The sequence below is a fragment of the Marmota marmota genome, unplaced genomic scaffold, assembly GCF_001458135.2.
Source record: "Marmota marmota marmota unplaced genomic scaffold, marMar, whole genome shotgun sequence".
Taxonomy (NCBI): domain Eukaryota; kingdom Metazoa; phylum Chordata; class Mammalia; order Rodentia; family Sciuridae; genus Marmota; species Marmota marmota.
In genome coordinates, this window is record NW_026000016.1 from 30,082,656 (window position 1) to 30,104,608 (window position 21,953).

A 21,953-nucleotide genomic window follows, 5' to 3' on the forward strand; every position below is an offset into this window, starting at 1 on the left:
ATAATGATGAATAGCTGTTAAATACTGATCTGCTTTATGAATCATTTGATTCTCATAAATAGGTACTCTTATTACCCCCATTTTATAGATGAGTAAGTGATATAAGAGAGATACAAAGAAATGTAGAAATTAAAAGTAGAGAAAGAAATTACTTCTGTTGAGTGTAGTCAGAGAACTCTAAAGGTTTTTCATTGTTATGTTGTTTGATATCAAAAAAAAGCTATTAAAAGTGTAGTACTTGAATCTGGACACCAAAGGATGTGCATTTGCTTTTTTAATTTCCCATAGTATGCATTTATCTGCTCTGCAAGTTCAGGTTTCTTTCAGGTCCTTATAATTGGCCAAGAAAAGCAAATCAACTGTAAAACATTCAATTTAGAGACCATTATGATATATAAGATACTTAACTATTTTTATTTAAACTCATGACCTTTACACTAATTGGAAAACATCAGAATTATCAGCCTATGTAGTCACCAATAATGTCTTTGTGGAAACTATTAAGTTTTGTGATTCAGATTGGGAACCATAAGGTTTTAATTTATAAAGTGACTATTTTTTAAAATTCAGTGTGTTTTATAAAATAAATACACATCTGAATTTTTAATATGCTCATGATAAGGGTTCATTCATTTTATTTTTTTATTAAACCTAACCAAGGTCATTTCAAGTAATTGACTAGAAGGAACAGTAATGGTGCCAGTGATACACATAAATGATTGCACCATTTATTCAATGGATACACTTTGTGCTCCCACCTCTGTCAACTCTTTAAAAAAACAATATGTGTGTGTGTGTGCTGTAAAATGTATTATATCATCTTATTTAGATTGTGTCTTTAATTAGACTGTGAAACAATAAAATAATGATGAGTATCTGTTAAATACTGATCTGCTTTATAGTCATTTGATTCTCATAAAATAGGTACTCTTATTACCCCCATTTTATAGTTGAGTAAATTGAGGCTTAAACACAGATGAGTCAGGATTTAGAACCTATAGACTGACTCCATCACAATGCTATGCTATTATTCTTCAGAACCAGGGAAAAAATGATAAAATCCATAAACTCTAGTTTATTTTGTTAAACTTGTTAGATGGCATATCCCATTATGATCATTGTACTTGTTTGTAAGAATTACTGCTAGGGACTGGGGATGTGGCTCAAGCGATAATGTGCTTACCTGGCATGCGCGGGGCGCTGGGTTCGATCCTCAGCACCACATAAAAATAAAGATGTTGTGTCCACTGAAAACTGAAAAATAGATATTAAAAAATTCTCTTTCTCAAAAAAAAAAAAGAATTACTGCTAGAATCCTGAATTGCCCTATTTTATAGACATCACAAAAGTTATGTCTTTACCACCATTGATTTGTAAAGGTGTTCATTGAAAAATATAATATACATTATGTGGAATTTTCATATTAGCAGTTAAAAAGCTTAAACTTTAATGCTGTATTTGTGAATCACATTGAAAGGTTTTCATCTGTTCTAATATTATAAGGATAATTCTTATTCTTGTGAGTATATTCTACAGGATTGATGTCAGTTTTTAATTTTAATGTGTCTCTAGGGGAATTATGCTGGTACCCATTACTTAAGCCCATAGGTTTTAGCCATTTGCTCTGATCTCCATTTCGCTGTTCTTCTTTGGAACCAAGACTGTGCCCATCCATTGCCTTGTCACCGGGCATGGGAACTCCTGGATCACGTGTCTAGCTCCCTGAATCCTTGGGAACCCACCAGTATTCTGTGAAGCTATCTGCCTAGTTACCTCCTTCCACACGTACCCACATTTTTACTCCTGTGCCATGTTGTGCAAGGTGCCACCTCTTCAGCAGAAGCAGACATCTTTCAATTCTCACATCCTTCTGAACTTTCTACCTCACTTTATGCAAGAGGAACATTCAAATCCTGGGTTCTGACTTACTGTCCCAACTTCAACCTTAGCTCTCTATTCCCTGTTCCACAGAAGTGAAAAGGGGGCAGGAAGATCCTGGGCCTTGCCATCTTAGGCAGAAGGAGTTGCCTCTTCATGCTGTATGTGGAGGAAACTGTTTTCTACATGTTCATAAGAGTCAGAAAGCATCCAGGCATGGAGATTTACTGAAGACAAAAATATGCTGATTTGATATATGAAAGTATTATACCCTTTTATCATTTTGATAGGGCTGTTTTTAATGGAGTCAGACAATATCAACCAGTCAGTATAATGTAGCTTAATTTTTTATAAGATGAACAATATTCCTAGGTTTCTGCACCCTCATAATCTGTCCAAACTTCTTTTTCCTATGGATTTCTAGTCAGGTTTGTTTCCTCCTTTGCAATATATAGGCCCTCTTGAACTGTAATTTGTACTTGTGTGTAATATTTATTTTTCCTCCTTCCATCACCATAAATCCTACCCAGCTCAAACACTCAGTTTATGTCCTCTACAAAAAACAGATTTGAACTTTAATAATTTTTCTTTTTCAAACTCCTTTTGCAGTTACAACTAAATAGTTTAGTAGTTGTATAATCTTAAATTTGTTTTATGGATGCATTCCAATTTTATGTAGTAGTCAGATTTATCATATCATATTCATACATGGCCATAACATAATTTGATCAATCTCATTCCCTTGGTATGCTTACTCTACTCTACCGATCTTCTTTCTATTATTATTATTTCAGTTAATACATTATAATTATATATGTGAGCAAGATTCATTGTGATATATTCATACATGGACATAGCATGATTTGGTAGATTTCATTTCCCAATATTTCCCCATGTCCTCCACTCCTCCCTTGTCTAGTTGTCTAGTCTGGTTTATTGGTTTTATCTTTTTGAAGTTTGCACCAAATTAGTTAGCTGAGTTTCTATTATGCATTTCTTTAGAATCTTTCATATCACTTAACAGAATACTAGACATATAAATGGATGCTCAGTATCCTGCTTGTTTTAGTTGCATCCTGGTTTACTGGATGATGTGTTATTTTTTTCAAGATTAAGGGTAGACTTTAATGGGTGTATAACTGGCTTTATTATTGTTAATTGAGGATTGAGGTTGGTGCATGTAACAAGATACCCAACCAGTGGTTGCTTGAATGAAAGAGTAGTTTTTGTTTTTTGCTTCATGTCCTGGAAAGGTATAATTTGATGGCTTGTTTATCCAGATAAAGGATACCCAGGTGGAATCTTTTGATTCTGTCTTCCACAGTTAGTCAAAAATTGGATGTTGTTGCCACTCTTTAAGGATCCTGAGAAGTACAAAGGCACTGCACCCATCCCAGCTGAGTAAATCTCATTTAAAAAAGTCTCCTTAGAAGTTCTACCCAGTGACTACACATTCTTCTTAATTGACCTGAACTTACTTCTGACTGATTGATTCTGTTTTACAATCAGAGTTGAGATAGATAAATTTCCTTATATCAATTTAAAGCTAATTCTGCTAATAAGTATTCCACAACTATGAGCATTTAACTATTTAAATATTTACTTCAAATAGATCTTAGCCAAAGAATGTTAAAATCTGCAAATTATTATTTGTACTATTGTCTACTAACTACTGTTTGATTTCTTTTTAATTAACTCATTCAGCCATTTGTCTGTATCTTAAAGAATAGGTTGCATGTATTTGTCCTTGTGGTCTCTTTCCCCTCCCTTCTGGAGTTACAGTTACATACTTTGTTTTCAGTTATAGAAATTTTCAGTGCAATTAACCAGGTCTGGACCTGCATCATCCAAGACTGAGTGGTTGCCTGCATATTGGCTTCAGTAGAACAGCCTGTAGAGTGTAATATTTTAAATATTTTATTAGTTAAATATAAGCAACATTAACTTACCCATTTAAAAAGGTAGGGGCAGTGACATTTTCTTTATAAATTATTGTCAGTGTATCCTTGAGAATTTTAAACATCAAAACCATTGTAATTCTTTTCCCTTGATGTGAATTAAGATTCCATGAGTTTAAGGTAGTTAAAAAATTGACCATATTAACCAAACGGTTTGAATAACAATGGAAATAATATACAAGCCAGAAAGGAAAGGTATAGCTGACGAATTTATATTTATTCTCAAATAATATGAAAACAAAATAATTTTAGCTACTGAAATATCAATCATGTGATTTATGACTATCAAAATAATTTATAACTACTTACATATATTTTCCTAGTCTTCTTAAATTTGTAAATAAAATATTTAATGTAAGTGAAGAGTTTTTATCCAAAAACTATTCTTATATTTGTAATGTCTTCAAATGCATTTGCTGAATCTCATTATATTCACTGCTGTGTTGCCCTCTGTCCCCTTCTAATACAAAAAATAAAATAAAATAAAAAGAAGAAAAAAACAATGTCACATCTTCCAAGTTCTGCAGTATGTTGTAATTCTTCTTAGGAGTGAAAACAATTGAGCATTCCTTTAGTTTTTTAAGTCCTATCCTTTATATAATAGACTGTACAAGCTGAGCTCCAGGGAGAAAACACTTTCTTGCTTCTATTTTCTATATACGTGACTTTTCGTTTCTAACTTTTGTAAAATTGTGAGAGTTAGGAGAAGACTCTTCTAACATACATTTTAATTTTTATTCTTTGAAATTCCTTACAATAGTTTAATGTTACTTTTTAAAGTGTTTTGAATGTCTAGAGAGATAAAAGGATTTTTATAAACAAATTCCTTGGCAGAAGCTACATTATGTGCTATATATTTCAGTCTAATAATAAGGGCTTACTGGGGGTCAGTATGTCATATCCCAGTGGTGTCTAGTAAGAGGGAGGGTTATCTGATATGTCAGCTAGATAATGCTGTGAACAATTTTGAGCAGGCAAGATAATGGGACTGAATTCTGAAATGAAGGTTGAAATATGTTGGAATATTGCTACGTTGAGAATCATAAAATAAATGTAGTCACCTTTTGACATAATTAGGCACATTTGCTAATAATTTTTAATCAGGTCCATTTTAGTTAGATTGAGTAAAGGATGAAGGGAGTCAAATGTATAATTGCATGTTTAAATAGATAAATAAAATTAGAAATTTTCCAATGCACAGGAGACTTGTATTCAAAGAAAACTGCTGGGCATGATTAAAGCTCACGTATTTATGTATATATGTGAATGAAAACTGCTAAGCAAAGAGAAAAATATTTTTTCTTCATCATAAATACTAACTTAACATTTCATAATACTTGCAAGGTTTAATTTTCTTAATTACTATTTTCAAGTTTTGTATAGAAAATTTCTTTACCCAAACTTAAGTGTAATAATATGGAAGTTTTAAGAACATCTTTGGATTACTATGTTTTCAGCATAATATTTTCATAAACCATTACATAAAATATTAATGACTTTTTTAAAATCAAAAATTCAAAGAGTTTTAATTTTTTATTTGTATTTGCCAATAAAGTAAGTTTGCCAAGCCTCAACTTATACTTAATTTTGAGAAAGGGTGTGTGTGTGTGTGTATGTGTGTGTGTGTTAAATGAATCCCAACAAAATACTTATTTTTAAATGTAATTATAAATTGTTTTGATATGATTTGAATAAGAAAATCCACACTTAGAATATTATGGTATATAAATTAGAATTTTTAGAGGATGTACAGATTCTGGGTTTAATCACGTTGCAGAGGGATGAAATTTTGAAGTTTGATATGCCATCTATATACATTTTGTTTATCACTTTGACATTTACTCTTATAAAAGTCAGGCTTTATGCACAAGGGGTTTTACATGAACATGTATTACTATACCCTTATTTTCTTGAAGCCCATAGTATTGCAAGCTTCATAAATGAGAAATTTAGGAAACCTTTGGTCAGCCAGTAGAGGCCACTCACAGCTTGCTACTAAAACTGGACAGCAAAGTGAAATTCTCTCTTTCTCCCTGTTGAGTATCATTCTGAACTGGTTAATTTTTAGTTTCTTCCTCAAAAAATAATTAGTATCATGAAACAGTATGAAAAAAAAAGTTGTTGCTGTATTTGTTTTTTAATTATGTAGGGATTAATCTTTTCTATTAAAGCATTTAGATCATCCATTAGTAGTAGATACCAGAAAAGAGAATTTATGCACTTAATAATTAGAAGTATTAATATTCTAACAGACCAATAATTCTAAATTCTCAATTATTAATGCTGACTGCATTTTAAGTTGGAGAAACAGTAGTCTATAGTGAAGATTTTATAATTACAATTGTTTAGTTTTAGTTCAAAAAAATAGCCATTGTAAACTTATAAATGTAATTGTATATATAAATTTCTAATCATTTATCCATTTAATATAATTTCCATTTTGACAATTCTTAGGGAAATATCTGTGTTTTCTTTAAAATGTACCAATGTACTTCAAAATAATATGTGAAGTCTGTTTCTTCTTTCATGACTTACTGTGATGCTGGCAGCTACAGGGTTAGTATCTTCTCTGTGACACATGTCCTGGTTCCTGCTAGGAGGGCTAATCCTCAATTGAAAGGAAAGCCTTGTGCTTCTCTGTGGTTTATTTCCTGTGATTTTTTTTTTATTATTATTCTTTAAAAAACCTTTCTGATTTAAGGGTGTAATCTCACATTTAGATTGATATCTGTTTGAAAGGGAAAAAATTTGTCAAAGCTCTCTAATTTTCCCCAAGTTTCTTCAAACTCTCTCATTCTGGAGTGTTTACTCCCCTCTAGTATAATTTTTAAATGTTCTGTTGCTATAGTGATTAGTAATGAAGCCGTTTGTTATTCTTGTTATTCTGTCCATAACATGTGTTGGCCAGCCTAATTGGAGCTGCTACATCCCTCTTATCTCATATTGATGATAGCCCTTTGCTACCCAGAGGTTATAGGCAAGAGCCACAGTGTTCTTGAATGTATGCTGAATATTTTCCAAGAGTACAGTCTAGATTCAAGTTTCCATCTCCTAGGGTAAATCCCCAGAGACAGAAAATACTTGATTTTGTGTATTGTCTCCCTATAGGAGAAAAAGTACTAAGTGGTAACTTAGATTCACATCTAACTATTCAGGCTGGGTAGTCTTAGGCATGTGCCCTCACTCAGTGTAAATCTCTTCATCTATGATTTGAGAATAATATCTTTTGACTCTAGGCACCTTGTTTGCAAGAGCTCTGAAGCATATGTGTGTTATTGTCATAATGACAACATTAATATTAATATTAATATTTCCATTACTCAGGGGCACTCAACCACTCAACCATTGAGCCACGTTCTCAGCCCTATTCTGTAGTTTATTTAGAGACAGGGTCTTACTGAGTTGCTTAGGGCCTAGCTAAGTTGCTGAGGCTAGATGTGAACTCTGGATCTTCCTGCCTCAGCCTCTAGAGCTGGTGGGATTTCAGGCATGCGCCACTGCACCCGACCCATTACTCTAATTCTTGATATATATGCTGTGATCATTATCATATTTTTTGTTAATTTGTTCATGCTTAAGTTCTCTAAGAAGGATTGAAAGCTGTATATTAAAAGTATAACACAACAATGTAGAGTCCTTAATCTTGACTACCAGGAAAAAAATCATCACATTTACCCACTCTGTTACTGTATCCATTATAATACATTTGCGATAACATGAAGGCTATGAATAGTAGATGCTACATAGATCCTGATAAAAAGTTTTCCCTAAAAGTTATATTAACATTAGTTCTGCTGATAAGAGCAAGATTATTTGTAAACGTTGGTATTTTTAAAGATATGGTTTATGATAGAGAACCTGATATATCTTTTTGTACTCTTCTTAGGTTTTATAAGATTCTCAACTTTTAAGACCTTTTTCTTAGTTAAAAAAAAAGTTACATTGTATAAATGTAGTTATTTAGTACAGTAATTTTGAAATTCTAGATTGTCCTCAGAAATGGATCATCTTCCTTCCTGAATATTTCTGCTAGGAGGACATCAACACTGTAACTCCTGGTTGATAAGGACTTAGTGTTGTTCTCCTAGTGTCTGGCATACATTATGCATTCTGTAAGCATTTTTCTTTGGTTTCTTTTTTTCTTCTTTTGCCAGTGAAGTTGGTTTTCCTGGTCCACTCTGTAAAATAAGAATTTTCATACGAATTATTTACTGATATTTATATTCTTAAGAAGCAGCACAACAGAAAAATTTGAATTAGAAGGTTCTATAGCTCAAGACTTTTATCAAGACATTCAAATAGATTGGTTCTGTTTAATAGTATGAAATCACCCAGCTGAATCAGAACCATATACTGCTTATTATATAGTAACTTTAAGCATAATATTCTATATACAGTAAGTTTTGGTAAATATTTGTTGAATTGTATCAAGTAAGCCATCATATTGAGTTTAGAACAAGGAGCAATCAGTGGCTGTATAAAGTATTAGATCACGTTAGAAAAGGTCAGGAATAGGAGAGTCTTTAATTCATTTCTCATTAGTTTTCATTTTACTTTTGGTGGATGTAAATGGAACGGCTCTAGAATGAGAAAGTTGACATGAAAAATGCAACAATTTAGAAAGTTAAATTTGGCAAGATGGTAAGATGGATTGGAGCAAGGGATTCCCATATTAACAAGGTGCTTGTTTTTCCTACTTATTCCTCCAAATCTTTTTTTTACCTTTAATCTTATAGTTTTCAATTTATGCTATGTATTCTGTAATATTATGAGAACAGATAACACAATGAAATATATGTTGTATTAATTCCCTCAGCTATCTTGTAATAGGACTTTTAGTACGACACCATAAATACACAGGTGCCCTCACTTGAAATGCTCTTGGAGAATGTTCCTTTATTCTTCTGTAGGAAGTAAAAGATAAACATTGAATTATTCATTTAAATAGCTATTAAAATTAATTACTGAAAAACATTTAGAATAGTATTTTCCTGGCTTTTTAAAAATAAAGATAAATTTATCAACTACCAACTAAAATCTGTTTTCTTCTATTTATTTACCCTCCCCCTTTCCATCCCCAGGGTTTAAAGTCATATTTTTAAACTTATTTTAGTTGAGTTGTTTTCCTTAATATCTGTCACATATATTTGAGTGACACATTTGTTGAATGTTCTGGAGGCCTTTATGCAGAGCCTGCTAAACTTAAAGCCTTGGTTCTTTCTTCAAAGGAGTCAAATTAATAATTGTCCTAAGAGAAGCAGGAAACTTCTGCGTCTTGACGAACTGGCAGGGAGGCTCAGGCCATGTCTCCCTACAGCCTGGAGGCTGTGTAGATTTGATTGACCAGTCTGCATAAAATTGAAAAGCCTTCTTTTGAATGGCAGCCTGCCACCATAAGTGTTTGTCAGTGTGGGCACTGAAGCACAATAGCATTTGGAAGGCAAATAAAATATAGTTGAAAAAATATATATAGCTGAAAATCAGAACAAAGTTGAAGGGAAATGACTATATTGGAAGGAGAGAAGAAAGGATGACAATCCCTTTACTTTTGTGAAGACATAAAACTTCATTAATTTATGAAAGGAATCTTAATCATTGAAAATATAAGTAAGATAGCACCCACAATTGAACAACCTCAATATTAATCTTAGAATACTGTTCTTTCTCAACTAGCATAGGAAGTGATTTGTTCAACTATGTAATTGTGGAAGTTGCAGGGTTTTATAATGACAAGATGAAAATGAGATATAAAAGACAGTTTCAACTGTCTTTCGAGGGAAATAATAAAATTGGTGTTTTGTAAGTGATAAAATGAAAAAAAATGCTTTAATGTGTCTAATAAATTAAAAGAATACATGTTTCCCCATTGATGTTATTTAGCTGGATTTCTGATATATTGGTACTTATTGACCTTATCTATTGATTGTGGAGTTTTTAAAACTGTTGCTGAGTTTTCATATCTCATTACCACATTCCTGTTTTCTGAGGTTTATGACTTAATTGTAAATAACAAGAAAGTTTCTCTGAGTTCACGATCTGTTAGCATTATAACATAAGTTATATTACCTAGAAACCATCTATTTTTGGTTTTAAGAGTTGTTTTTTTTTTTAATTTGTGTAATAAGCATCAGTAATGAAAAAAAAAATTCATCTTAGGATTTATTCATTATTGGTGTAGGAATATTTAGAAGATTAATCATAAGAATTCAAGATATATAATATGTCTAAGATTACAATCACTGAATATTGATCAATAACATGAATAATTATCTCCATAATTTTATCAATAACAAGAATTGGTTTATGGAGATCCAGATTCTCCTAAAGAACAGAATAGTTGTTCCCTATCTAATCTTATGGAATAATTTTGATACTAATAAACATGACTATGTGAATATTTTATTAGTTTAAAGTGCTATGATATTCTTAAATTTGTGATTTCTTTCTAAGACATCTTGTAATTACTAGAAGGTACATATTTTAGAGAAAAAAACAATTTCCATACTTTTTTGGTAGAAATTAATAATTTGATCTCATTTTGAAAACTGCTTCTTGTTATTTTTATAAAGATGATTGTCTGTTCTGAATTCATGATGAGACAATTATAACTTTTACAATTCTTTCTTTCTTGAAGCTTAATAATTCTTTGCAGTATTCTACTAATAATCGTGCTTAACATATTAGTTTGAAATCTACTCAAACTTCAGTATTACACTACTTTCCACCAGCTGAATTCCGTATTAAAGATATGATTCTTACATTTCAGGTAGTGGTATCTAGGGGTTGAAGGTAGGAAAAGATTCCTATCATAATAACACTTTACTCCTGCTTCAGACCAGTGACAATGACCTTCCAAGGATCATCATATCTACATATCAATGTAGCTTTATTTATTTAAAAAAAATTCTAAACTATGTCTATTTTTATATACATTTAAAAGTAACATAAGTTTACTTGAAATAACAATAAAGGATACTCACTTTTATTTTTTAAGGCCATTACTAGGTGAATATGTAAAGTCATTTAAATAGCTGCATTTGATATTATAAATCTTTTGTGAGTTATTTGCTGCAATTGAATTGAGCTTATAGTTTTTTATACATATGTACAATTTCTGAAAAATACACACTATGATTATTTCTGACTAGATTGAAAGCTTACATTTGTATTATAGTATAAATTAGTTATAAATTCTATTTTATTGTATTCAGTTGCATTGTTTTCATCAGGCAATTTATCACATGGGTGTATGTGAAATTTCTTCATTTATTAAATTTCAGATTATGTATTTCAAGCCAGAGCAAGACTTTAAACATTTTTCCATAAGTATAGCTTCAGGTAAACAAGCAATTTTAGTCCTGAAAATAGCTTCTGCTTCTGTCAACACGTTGTTTATTTTTTCTCTGAGATAAAAAGTTCAGTTTTCTGATATTTGTACCAAGATAAAGTCAGTAAACAAGATTAATATAGTGTGGAAAAGGTTGTCAGCAGCCCTGGCAAAGGAAATAAGTTGCCTGTACATAGAACATACTGTAAACTGAATAAAAGTGTCAGGTCCACCATGAGATAATGTGATCATGAACCTCTAACAAAGCATGACATAGGCACAGTCGGCTTTTCTCATAGCCACAGTGTAGAAAATGGATTACTGTATTCCAGGGATACCCAGTGGAATAGCATGAAAACTGCATTCTGAAATGAACGCAGGCTGTGGTCCTGGAGTTGAGCCACATGTTTACCTGTAGTGCTCCAACTATAGGTTTATTCATGTTATCCTCTGTGTACATTTGCAATATTTGCATTGGAATTTCAGAGTATATGTTGGTATCCTTGTTACCCAAGCAATATAAGAAAAAATACATTTTTAAAAATTATTAGTGTGTTTTGGAGGTACTCTACCACCTCATTATGCCTTTTTGAAAATTCTCTTCTATGTAAATGACACTGTGATAATGAAAAAGTTATCTTTGTTTCTCTTTGTGGAGCATAATTTAAAATCTTTTGCTGCAAGTGTATGACTTGTCACATTTATTCATGCATAGTCCTGTTTTTTTGTGCCATTTGAGAACCTCTGTAAGTTGGGAAAGTTGTGAAATTCTTTAAAAATGGGAGTACCTGACATCATCAAGAAAACATTTAATATTTTCTTTATTAGGTCTCCAATTTTATTTAGAAACAAAGGAGTAAAATGTTATTCTTCTAGGTAAAAGTACATTTTGTTCTATGTAAACACATATGATTTCTAACTGTGAGAAAATTATAAAAAAGACTACTCATTACTTTCTTGATCTAAGTTTTTGTGTGCATTTAAATGTGTACATTATATACACCTACAAAAGCACTGGTCCTTGAAAATAATTGCTCAACACTGATCTCTTTGTTGATATATAATCAAATGTATGCCCAGTTTGACAGTATTTAGAAACAGTCACTAGTCCCTTTCTCTCTCCTGCTCTCACTCACTCTCTTTTTGTTTGTATGTGTATACTGGAAATTCAACCCAGGGCTCTTTACCACTGAATTACATTCCCAGCCCATTTTCTTTTCTTTATTTTGAGACAAGGTCTCACTAAGTTGCTTAGAGCCTTGCTGAGTCTGAATTTGTGATCCTCCTGTCTCAGCCTTCCCAGCCACTTGAATTACAGATATGCACCACTACACTTAGCACTGGTCTGTTTCTTACAAAGGATGTTTATACTGTTATAAATACACTTTTAAAATTTGAGCAGAGGAACTACAATAACCAAAAATCAAACAAAAAATTCTCACATGAATTAAATTATACTTTTCTTACATACCATTTTGTCTTAATCAAAGAAATTAATGTCATATTCTCCTTTTCAGAGTGATACTCTCAAATGGATTTGTCCCTATTGTACACTGTCTTTTTACAACCCAACCTGAGACTAATTTATTTTTGTTTGTTTTTTTTTAAATCTCCCTTCAGGTACCCACACCTAATCCGGTCAGTAACAAGAGGATGGTTCACTTTTCCCCAGATTCTCATCACCATGAGTGAGTATTCATTGTATTTACAAAACCTAGTTGGACTGTTCTACTTATTTGGGGGGGGGGGGGGAATTGGCAGCTATTCCCAGTAAATGTGGCTTAATTTGTGTCTATCTTTAAAAAGAGTAAATAATCATATACCAATGACAATAGTGTAAGCACAATTTAAATGAAATCCATGACAAAATTTAAATATTTTTAAATATTTTATTTGTGATAGAGTTTGAAATTTATGCATTATTGAAATATATGCACTATCTGAAAACATTTGAATTTTCATGACACTGAGTAGCATCAAACCCCTCAACTACTGAGATGAAAGAATAAGTAACTGGTTTTTCCCTTACTTCTTTACTCTTTGAACCTGCCTACTATAATGGTCCAGAGGTCTAAAGATACCAGAATATATTTTGATTTAGAAACAAAAAGAAAATGTATCTGGGGCTGGGGCTCAGTGGTAAAGCATTTGCCATGTGTGAGTTCCTGGTTTTCATCCCCAGCATTGAAAAAAAAAATTTGAAATAATTTTTTAAGGCAATACAAAAGGAAGAGATTATTGGGTCAGTTTGTATGAATAGGGTTTCTTAGTACTCAGATCTATAAAAAATATGAATAGAATTGATGTTAAATATAATATTAATCAGTATACATGAACTAATTTTGGAAAGAACACATGGTAACTTTCTAATAATTTTAGTTTTTTAGTTTTAATATTGCAAAATTTAATTATGCTTGCTTAATAATTAAATATGGTTGATGTTTGTTTCAGACCTTAAATAACTGTTATGATCTACCCATAATTGTTATTGTCATTGACCAACTGATCCATCCAAATTTTGAAATAAGTTTTTTAACTGAATTGATCTAGTCAAAGAAATTTAAAAATATGTGTGTTTTTGTATACACATAATTTTTGTTGCAGAAGAGTTTGATAGGGTAACTAATAAAAGGGTTTAGAGCATAAAAATGTATTAAGATAACTGGCCATGCTAATGCACGCCTCTAATCCTAATGACTTGAGTGCTAAGACAAGAGACACAAATTCAAAGCCAGCCTCAGCAACTTAAAGAGGCTCTAAGCAACCCAGCCAGGCCCTGTCTCAAAAAATGAAAAGGACATGGTTCAGTGGTTAAGCGTCCCTGGGTTAAACTGTCTGTACCCCCTGCTAAAATATATGTGTACGCACGTGCGCACATACAAGTATATTTTAGGACAGAATTGGAAATACATATGTAAGGAGAAAAATTAACCAAGTAGAATTTTCAGCTTTAAAAAAAGTGTGATCATGATTATAGATATCAAATTACAGTGATTATTAGATTCCACTGTATATATTTAAGAATGGCATGGTGGTTTTATTTAAAAAATCAATATATAATTGATAGAAGATTAAATTCTTTGCAAATGTTTAAATTTGTGTTACAAAATTTTAGATGTCTTCATAAAAATTTGTGAAGATATAACAATTTCAGGCAATTTGAATTAAAAAATGGTAAAGATAACTGTTTATAGAGTGCTTTCAGGAAAAAGTCACAGGATATTCTAAAAATAATGGTTTAAATACAATGATTAAGTTTATTAACCTATTCAGAAATTTGGAAGTAGGCAGTTCCAGGGCATCGGGGGAGATATTAATAGTATCTGCCATGACCTCCTTGAAGAAGGAATCTTTGGTGTTTTCTCCAAAATTTAATTTGGGCTAGTAATTCTCTATGCCTTGTATATTCTTCCTTGGGGTTTTTATTTTAACTCAATTATAGTATTGATCACATTATTCTCTGGAATATAATTATAATAAACATGCTTTGTTCCAGTGAACTTGGCAAGGAGACTCTCTTGTTCTACTTTGAGTTACACAATATACAGCACACTGTCTTACATATCAAATCACAGGCTCTCAGGTTAGGATGATCAAGTTCTGCTGGCCAGCGCTGGAAGGAACCAGCTAAATATTTGTTGAATGCAAGTGATAGAAGAAGCAAGTACTAGAGCTAGAATGGATCGTAGAGGCTGTCTAATTCACTGCCTGAGAACTTAAGGCTCAGAAAGGTTAAATAACTTGCTTCTAACTAACTCACAGAAGTTACAGGATAGACCCCACAAGAAATTAGTAATAAAAGTGATCATCTCTAAATGATGGGATTACAAGTTGATTTTTATTTTATTGAGGTGGGGAGGCATAGGAGTACTTTTTGTTGTTTTCCAGATATATTTTCTGTGGATATGTCAGGAAAGCCACGATGAGTATTATGAAAGAATGATCCTTAATATAGTTATATTACTAATTCTTTCAAGTAGAGGTAATTTCATTCTATATTCCCATAAGTACTGCAAAGTAAGTGGGGATGGGTATGGACCCTGCTTTGAATATGAGAAAACCAAAATTTGAAATAGCTCTGCCACTGTTATGTGTCATATGACTACTAAGTGATAAAGAACTCAAAACCAGCTCTGTATTTTTCTGTTACAACTCAGTTAAATTAAGGATCATAAGCTCCATGACTTCATGTCATATCTTGTTATGTCCCTTTATTCTACATATTCTGAGTTGCTTGAAAATATTTATTTTTCAATTTCTTTTTATCATTTTACATCATTTCTATGTGATAATGAGCAATAATCAAAAGAGATAAGACATATTCTACTTAGAATGGTAATCCAGATCACAAATGATCTCATTTCTAGTGTTCTGTGAACTAGTTGTCTTCAAGACACTCCTTCTTGATGCCTGCATAACAGTATAGGGGAATACAATGGTTAAGTGTGGTTTTATTTAAACTTTACTAAAGATTACCTTTGGGCATGTAACAAAGAACCTGTAAGAATGGAGAGAAATAGTCATTAAACTCCCCAATATTTTCAAACTTTTAATTTATTAGTAAATCAATGGCTTCTATTTTTATTCTGTTGATGTTCCTCTAAGGCAGTATCTGTCTTGCTTTGTAAAATTCCCTATAGGCATAAATAAAATAATTTCACTTGTTAAAATTTTATTCTTAAAATAGATTTTAATAAATATGGCAAAATATACTGCAGTCTCACAAACCTTTAAAAGTTTTTAGTTCTTGATTCATATGGTTAGATGGCTAATCCCACAGTTACCAAAGACTGGTATGAAGCAGTCTAGAAATGACCAGTCAAAACTCACAACCTCCTGAAATGGGTAAAGGATGTTTTAGAGTTAGTAGAACAATACCCAGCATAGTATTTGATATGAAAAAGCTCACCTTACCAAAAGCTTTCAGCTCAAAATATGAGAAGAATGGAACAGGGCAATAAAAGTTTGGGTAGTTTCTATATAGTGATATTTTATAATAATTCCCATTATATTGTTGGTGCTGATGTTAAATGTTGACCCCATTGTCCCTGTTCAGGTGGCAATTAGTGTAACAGATGTCATAGTAGACACTGGACATTTATTTTTAAGACTGTAAATTGGTAGCTACCATTATTTCTATTTCTTCCTCACCCATTTCCTCAGAGGTGCTAGGAACTGATGGGATACTAAAGTTCACAGGGTAGAGATCCTGCTGCTCCTCACAATTCAGCCAAGTTTAAGCAAACCTTACTTCATGCACAAACTACCCCACTCAAGCTTGAATAATACTTTAGCACATAGAATATGGGAAGCATAAATCTCCAACAAATAACCAGGTCACAGCAGTTAAGGAGAACCTCAGGTTCCACTCCTGAACATCTTTCTACTCATACTGCAAAAACAGAGAGAAGTCTCAAGAACAAAAAGATAACTACACACCAAAGGATGCATGCCTAAAAGAGGAAGAGGAATTCATTTCAACGGATGCAGAAGTCCAAGACCTCTGAAAACATGAGGAAAGAAGCAAACAAGTCTCTACTTTCCACCCAAATTTACAGTGTCCCAACAAAGGAACCCATAGATAAGGAAGAGGGTGAAATTTCAGAGAAAGAATATAAAAATGATTAATAAAATGTTCAGTGAGCTAAAAGATCTAAGGAATGAACTTAAGAGAGCAAATCCAGGAGGTAAAAGACCATTTCAACAAAGAAATAGAGGTGAAGAAAAGAAACTAATGAGAACTCTTAGAAATAAAAGACACAATGAATCAAATTAAAAGTCTACAAACAGATTATATTACATGGAAAACAGGTTTTAAAGCCTCAAAGACAGAACTTCAGGTTTTGAAGATAGGGCACATGAACTTCGATATTCAGTATACAGTAGGGGGAGAAAAGACCATGAGCAGAATCAACAAGAACTCTGGCAAATCAAGATGCCATATTTTTGAGAGTCATCAGATTAGAAGAGAACACAGAGATACAGGCATTAAAACTATTTTCATTGAAATAATAGCAGAACATTTTCCTGACCTTCCTTAGAAATGAGATGGACATCACCTATAGGAGGATGAATATAGAACTCCAAATAGACAAAATCAAAAGAAAACCTCTCCAAGATACATCACAATAAAAACCACCTAACATAGAAAATAAGGAAACAATGTTAAAAACTTCTACAAAAATATCAGGTTACATTACAGATAAACTAATAATCCTACTTCTGACTAATCAACTCAGATCCTAAAATCAAGGAGAGCCTAGAATGAGATATTCCATTTTTTGAAAGAAAACAATTGCCAGCCACAATTGCTATATCCAGCAATGCTCTCTTTCAAAATTGATAAATTAAAAAACTTTCCATGATAAGGATAAACTTATGAATTAAGAATTTATGATCACTAAGCCAGCACTACAAAAAATACTTAATGATACACTATACATAAAAGAACTGAGAAACAAACCCCCAAGCATATAAGTGGATGAAGCTCTCCAGAAAAGCAGCTAAATGAAAATTAACACCATATAAAATATAGCAAATAAATCAACATGGCAGGAAATAACAAATCTATCCATAATCACTGAATATAAATGGTCTCAACTCCCTAGTTATCCCAAAATTCATAGATTGGCAGAATGGGTTAAAAAATAATATCGAAGTATATGCTGTTTGCAAGACACTCATCTCACAAGCAAAGATATCCACAGACTGAATATAAGGTGAACTGATAAGGTGAACAATGCAAAGACTGATAAGGTGAACAATGCAAAATATATATATATAACTTTCTTCTTGGCAACTCATGGAAAGTTTTTAAAAGTAAACTGTAAGTCACAATGTAAGTCTTTGTGAATACAAAAAATAAATAAATAAATCCCTGTGCATCTTGTCAGATAAAAATGGAATAAAATTAGACATAAACAGCAAGAAAAATTATAGAAATCATATTAATACAGGAAGATGGAGCAATACTCTTTTAAATGAGAAATGGATTATAGAAGAGAGAAGAAATTTTAAAAATCCTTAGAAATAATGAGAATAGAGGTAGAACATATCAATTTATCTGGCACAGTATGAAGGCAGTTTTAAGGGAAAAGGTTATAACATTGATTGTCTACATTTAAATAACAGAAAAATGGGTTGGGATTGTGGCTCAGTGATAAGGCGCTTGCCGAGCACGTGTAAGGCACTGGGTTCGACCCTCAACACCATATAAAAATAAATAAAATAAAGGTATTATGTTCATTTACATTTTAAAAACTTTAAAAAAATAAATAACAGAAAAATGCCAAATAAATAATCTAATAATAATCTGTACCTCAAGGCCCTAGAAAAGGAAGAACAAACTAGTACCACAATATTACAAAACAGGAAATAACTAAAAATAGAGTCAAAATTAATGAAATTAACAATAGGAAAAAATACAAGGAATCAGTGGAACAAAGACTTGGCTCTTTGAAAAGATAAACAAGATTAATAAATACCTAGACAAACTAACCAAAAGAAAGAGAAAGATCAAATTAACAAAATTAGAGATGAAAAAGTAGATATCACCACAGACACTTCTGAAATCCAGAAGGCCATTAGAAAAGATATTGAAAATTTATATTTCAATAAATTGAAAAATCTAGAAAACATCAACAAATTTATAGACACATGTGATCTTCCCAAATTAACTAGGAAGATACACAAAACCTAAACAGACTAGTATCAAACAATGAGATTGGATTAGCAATTAAAAGCCTTCCGACAAAGGAAAGCAGAGGACCAGATCGATTCTCAGTTAAATTCTACTAGACCTTTAAAGAAAAACTTGTTCAGTTAAATTCTATTAAACCTTTAAAGAAAAACTAACAGTTTTCTTCAAATTATTCTATGATATAGAAAGGGAGGGAACACTACCAAATTATATGAAGCTAGTATTATCCTGATACCAAAACCAAACAAAGACTTACTAAGAAAAGAAAACTACAGACTAATATCCCTGACGAACATTGATACAACAATCCCTAATAAAATGTGAGTGACTTGCATTCAAAAACATATCAAGAAGGTAGTACACCACGATCAAGTGGGTTTCATTCTAGGGATACAAGTTTCGTTCAACACATGCAAATCAATAAATGTAATTCACCACATAAGTAGAATTAAGTACAAGAATCATATGATCAACTCAAAAGAGATACAGAAAAGGCCTTTGACAAAATCCAGCACACCTTCATGCTAAAAACACTGGAGAAACAACGGAAGAAAGGAACTTAAAGGCTATATGTACCAAGCCCAAAGCAAATATACTAAATAGAGAAAAATGAAATCAAGAACAAGGAAAGGATGTCCACTCTCATCACTCTTATTCAATATAGTTCTTGAAACTCTAGCCAAAGGAATCAGGTAAAATAAGGAAATTAAAGGGATACAGGTAAAAAAAGAAAAATTCAAATTATCTCTGTTTGCTGATCCTATATGTAGAAGACACAAAAACCTCTGCCAGAAGACCTCTAGAGCAGATAAACAAATTCAGCAAAGTAGCAGGATACAAGGTCAACATTCATAAATCACTGGCTTTCCTGTACTGCAGTAATGAATCTGCTGAGGACGAAACCAGGAAAACAATTCCATTCACAATTACTTCAAAAAGAAATCTAACCAAGGAGTTAAAAATACTTCTACAATGAAAACAATAGAAAAAAACTGCAGAAGGGAAAGAAGATAGAAAGACCTTCCATGTTCTTGGATAGGCAGAATTAATATTGTCAAAATGGCCATATTACCAAAAACGTTATACAAATTCAAGTAATTCCCATTCAAAAGAAAAATAAAACAATGACATTCTTCACAGAATTAGAAAAAAATAGTCCTAAAATTCATTTGGAAAAATAAAAGATCCAGAATAGCCAAAGCAATTATGAGCAGGAAGACTGATAATAGAAGCATCACACTACCTGATCTCAAATTTTGCTACAGAATAACAAATATAGGCACCAAAACAGACATGAAAACCAGTGGGACAGAATAGAAGATACAGAGACAGACTCACATACTAAATATCACCTAACCTGTACACAAGTTAAATCAAAGTGGATCAAAGACCTGGGAAATAGACCATAAGCCTTGCAACTGCTAGAAGCTTGCAACTGCTGAACTCTCCAATGTACTGGCACCTAAAGCTCAAGATAAAACCTCAAATCATAAGTGGAACAGTATCAAATTCAAAAGCTTCAGCATAGCCAAGGAAACAAGAGCATGAATAAAGAGCCTACAGAAAGAGTAAATCTTTGACAGCTGCTCCTCCAACAGGAGATTTAATACCCAAAATATATACTCAAGTTAAAAAAAAAAAAAACAATCAATATTGAGCAAAATAAATAAACAGACACTTCTCAAAATAAAAAATGTAAATGGCAAATAAATGTATGAAAAATATTCAATATCCCTGGAGATCACGGAAATGCAAATCAAAACAATGTTTTATTGAAGTTTCATCTCACTCCAATTAGAATGTCAGTCATCAAGAATACAAATAATAAATACTAGTGAGAATGTTGGGGAAAGGATACACACGTGGAGTACAAATTAGTAAAATCACTTTGGAAAGCAGTATGGGGATTCCACAGAAGATTAGGAATAGAACCACCATATAACCCAGCTATTGCACTCCTTGCTATTTGTCCAAAAGAACTAACATCAATATACTATAGTGATACAGGCACACCTGTGTTTATAACAGTGTGATTCACAATAGCAAAGATATGACATTTGCTGGTAAATGGATGGAACTGGATAATATCATGCTAAGGGTCAAATGTTTTGTCTCATATGTGGAAGATCCAGCAAAATAAGTAGGGGGGGGGGGCAGTGGGACCCCATGAAAATAGAAGGGAGAACAGTGGTATAGAGGATGTGGGTTGGGGGTGGGGAGAAGGACAGGAAAAGGGAGGAAATGCAGAATGAAATTGATAAAATTATACTATGTACATATATTAATTAATATACCACAGTGAATTCCACCTTGATGCATATCTATAAAGCACTAAATACATAAATAAATAAACAAATAACCTGTAGAATACGGGGAGGAGGAGGGAAGAGAAAAGGAATAGAAGGAACACTGGATACTAAAATTATATTCTATACATTTGTGATTATGTCAAAATTAACCCAACTTGGGGATGGGGTTGTGGCTCAGTGGCAGAGTGCTTGCCTACCATGTATGAGGCACTGGGTTTGATTCTCAGCAACACATGTCAATAAATAAAATAAAGGTCCATTGACAACTAAAAAAAATATTTAAAAAAAAAATTAACCCAATTGGGGCTGTGGTTGAGGCTCAGTGGTAGAGTGCTCGCCATATGCAAGGCACTGGGTTCAACCTCAGCACCACATAAAAAAACAACAGAAAAAGACAACTTTGCTGCACACATGTTGGAAATGGAGTTCTGTTTTTAAAGGTGGATAATGTGTTCTGGATAGATATTGGGAAGCCTTAAAAAGTATCATAATTATAAAAATGTGATCATTTTAATAAAGTAACAACATTGTAATAATTTTTTAAAATACTGTATAGTAACACTGGCCAGAGCAATTAGACAGACGAAAGAAATTAAAGGCATAAAAATAGGAAAAGAAGAACTCAAATTATCACTATTTGCAGGTGACATGATTCTATACCTAGCAGACCCAAAAGGGTCTACAAAGAAACTATTAGAGCTAATAAATGAATTCAGCAAAGTGGCAGGATATAAAATCAACACGCATAAATCAAAGGCATTCCTGTATATCAGTGATAAATC

At 32.3% G+C, this 21,953-nt stretch overlaps 1 protein-coding gene across 3 annotated transcripts in view; it reads left to right on the forward strand.

The window, feature by feature from the left end:
* Window positions 1-21,953, forward strand: part of Gpatch2 (G-patch domain containing 2) — a 170,770-nt gene that overhangs the window by 89,554 nt on the left and 59,263 nt on the right. For all 3 annotated transcript variants that reach the window (XR_007349777.1, XM_015483640.2, XM_048809353.1), the window contains exon 6: window positions 12,784-12,851. Coding sequence is in view for 2 of the 3 variants with exons in the window: in XM_015483640.2 (XP_015339126.1) it covers window positions 12,784-12,851 (68 nt within the window). In the remaining variant the exon portion in view is untranslated. The remainder of the gene's footprint in view (window positions 1-12,783; window positions 12,852-21,953) is intronic.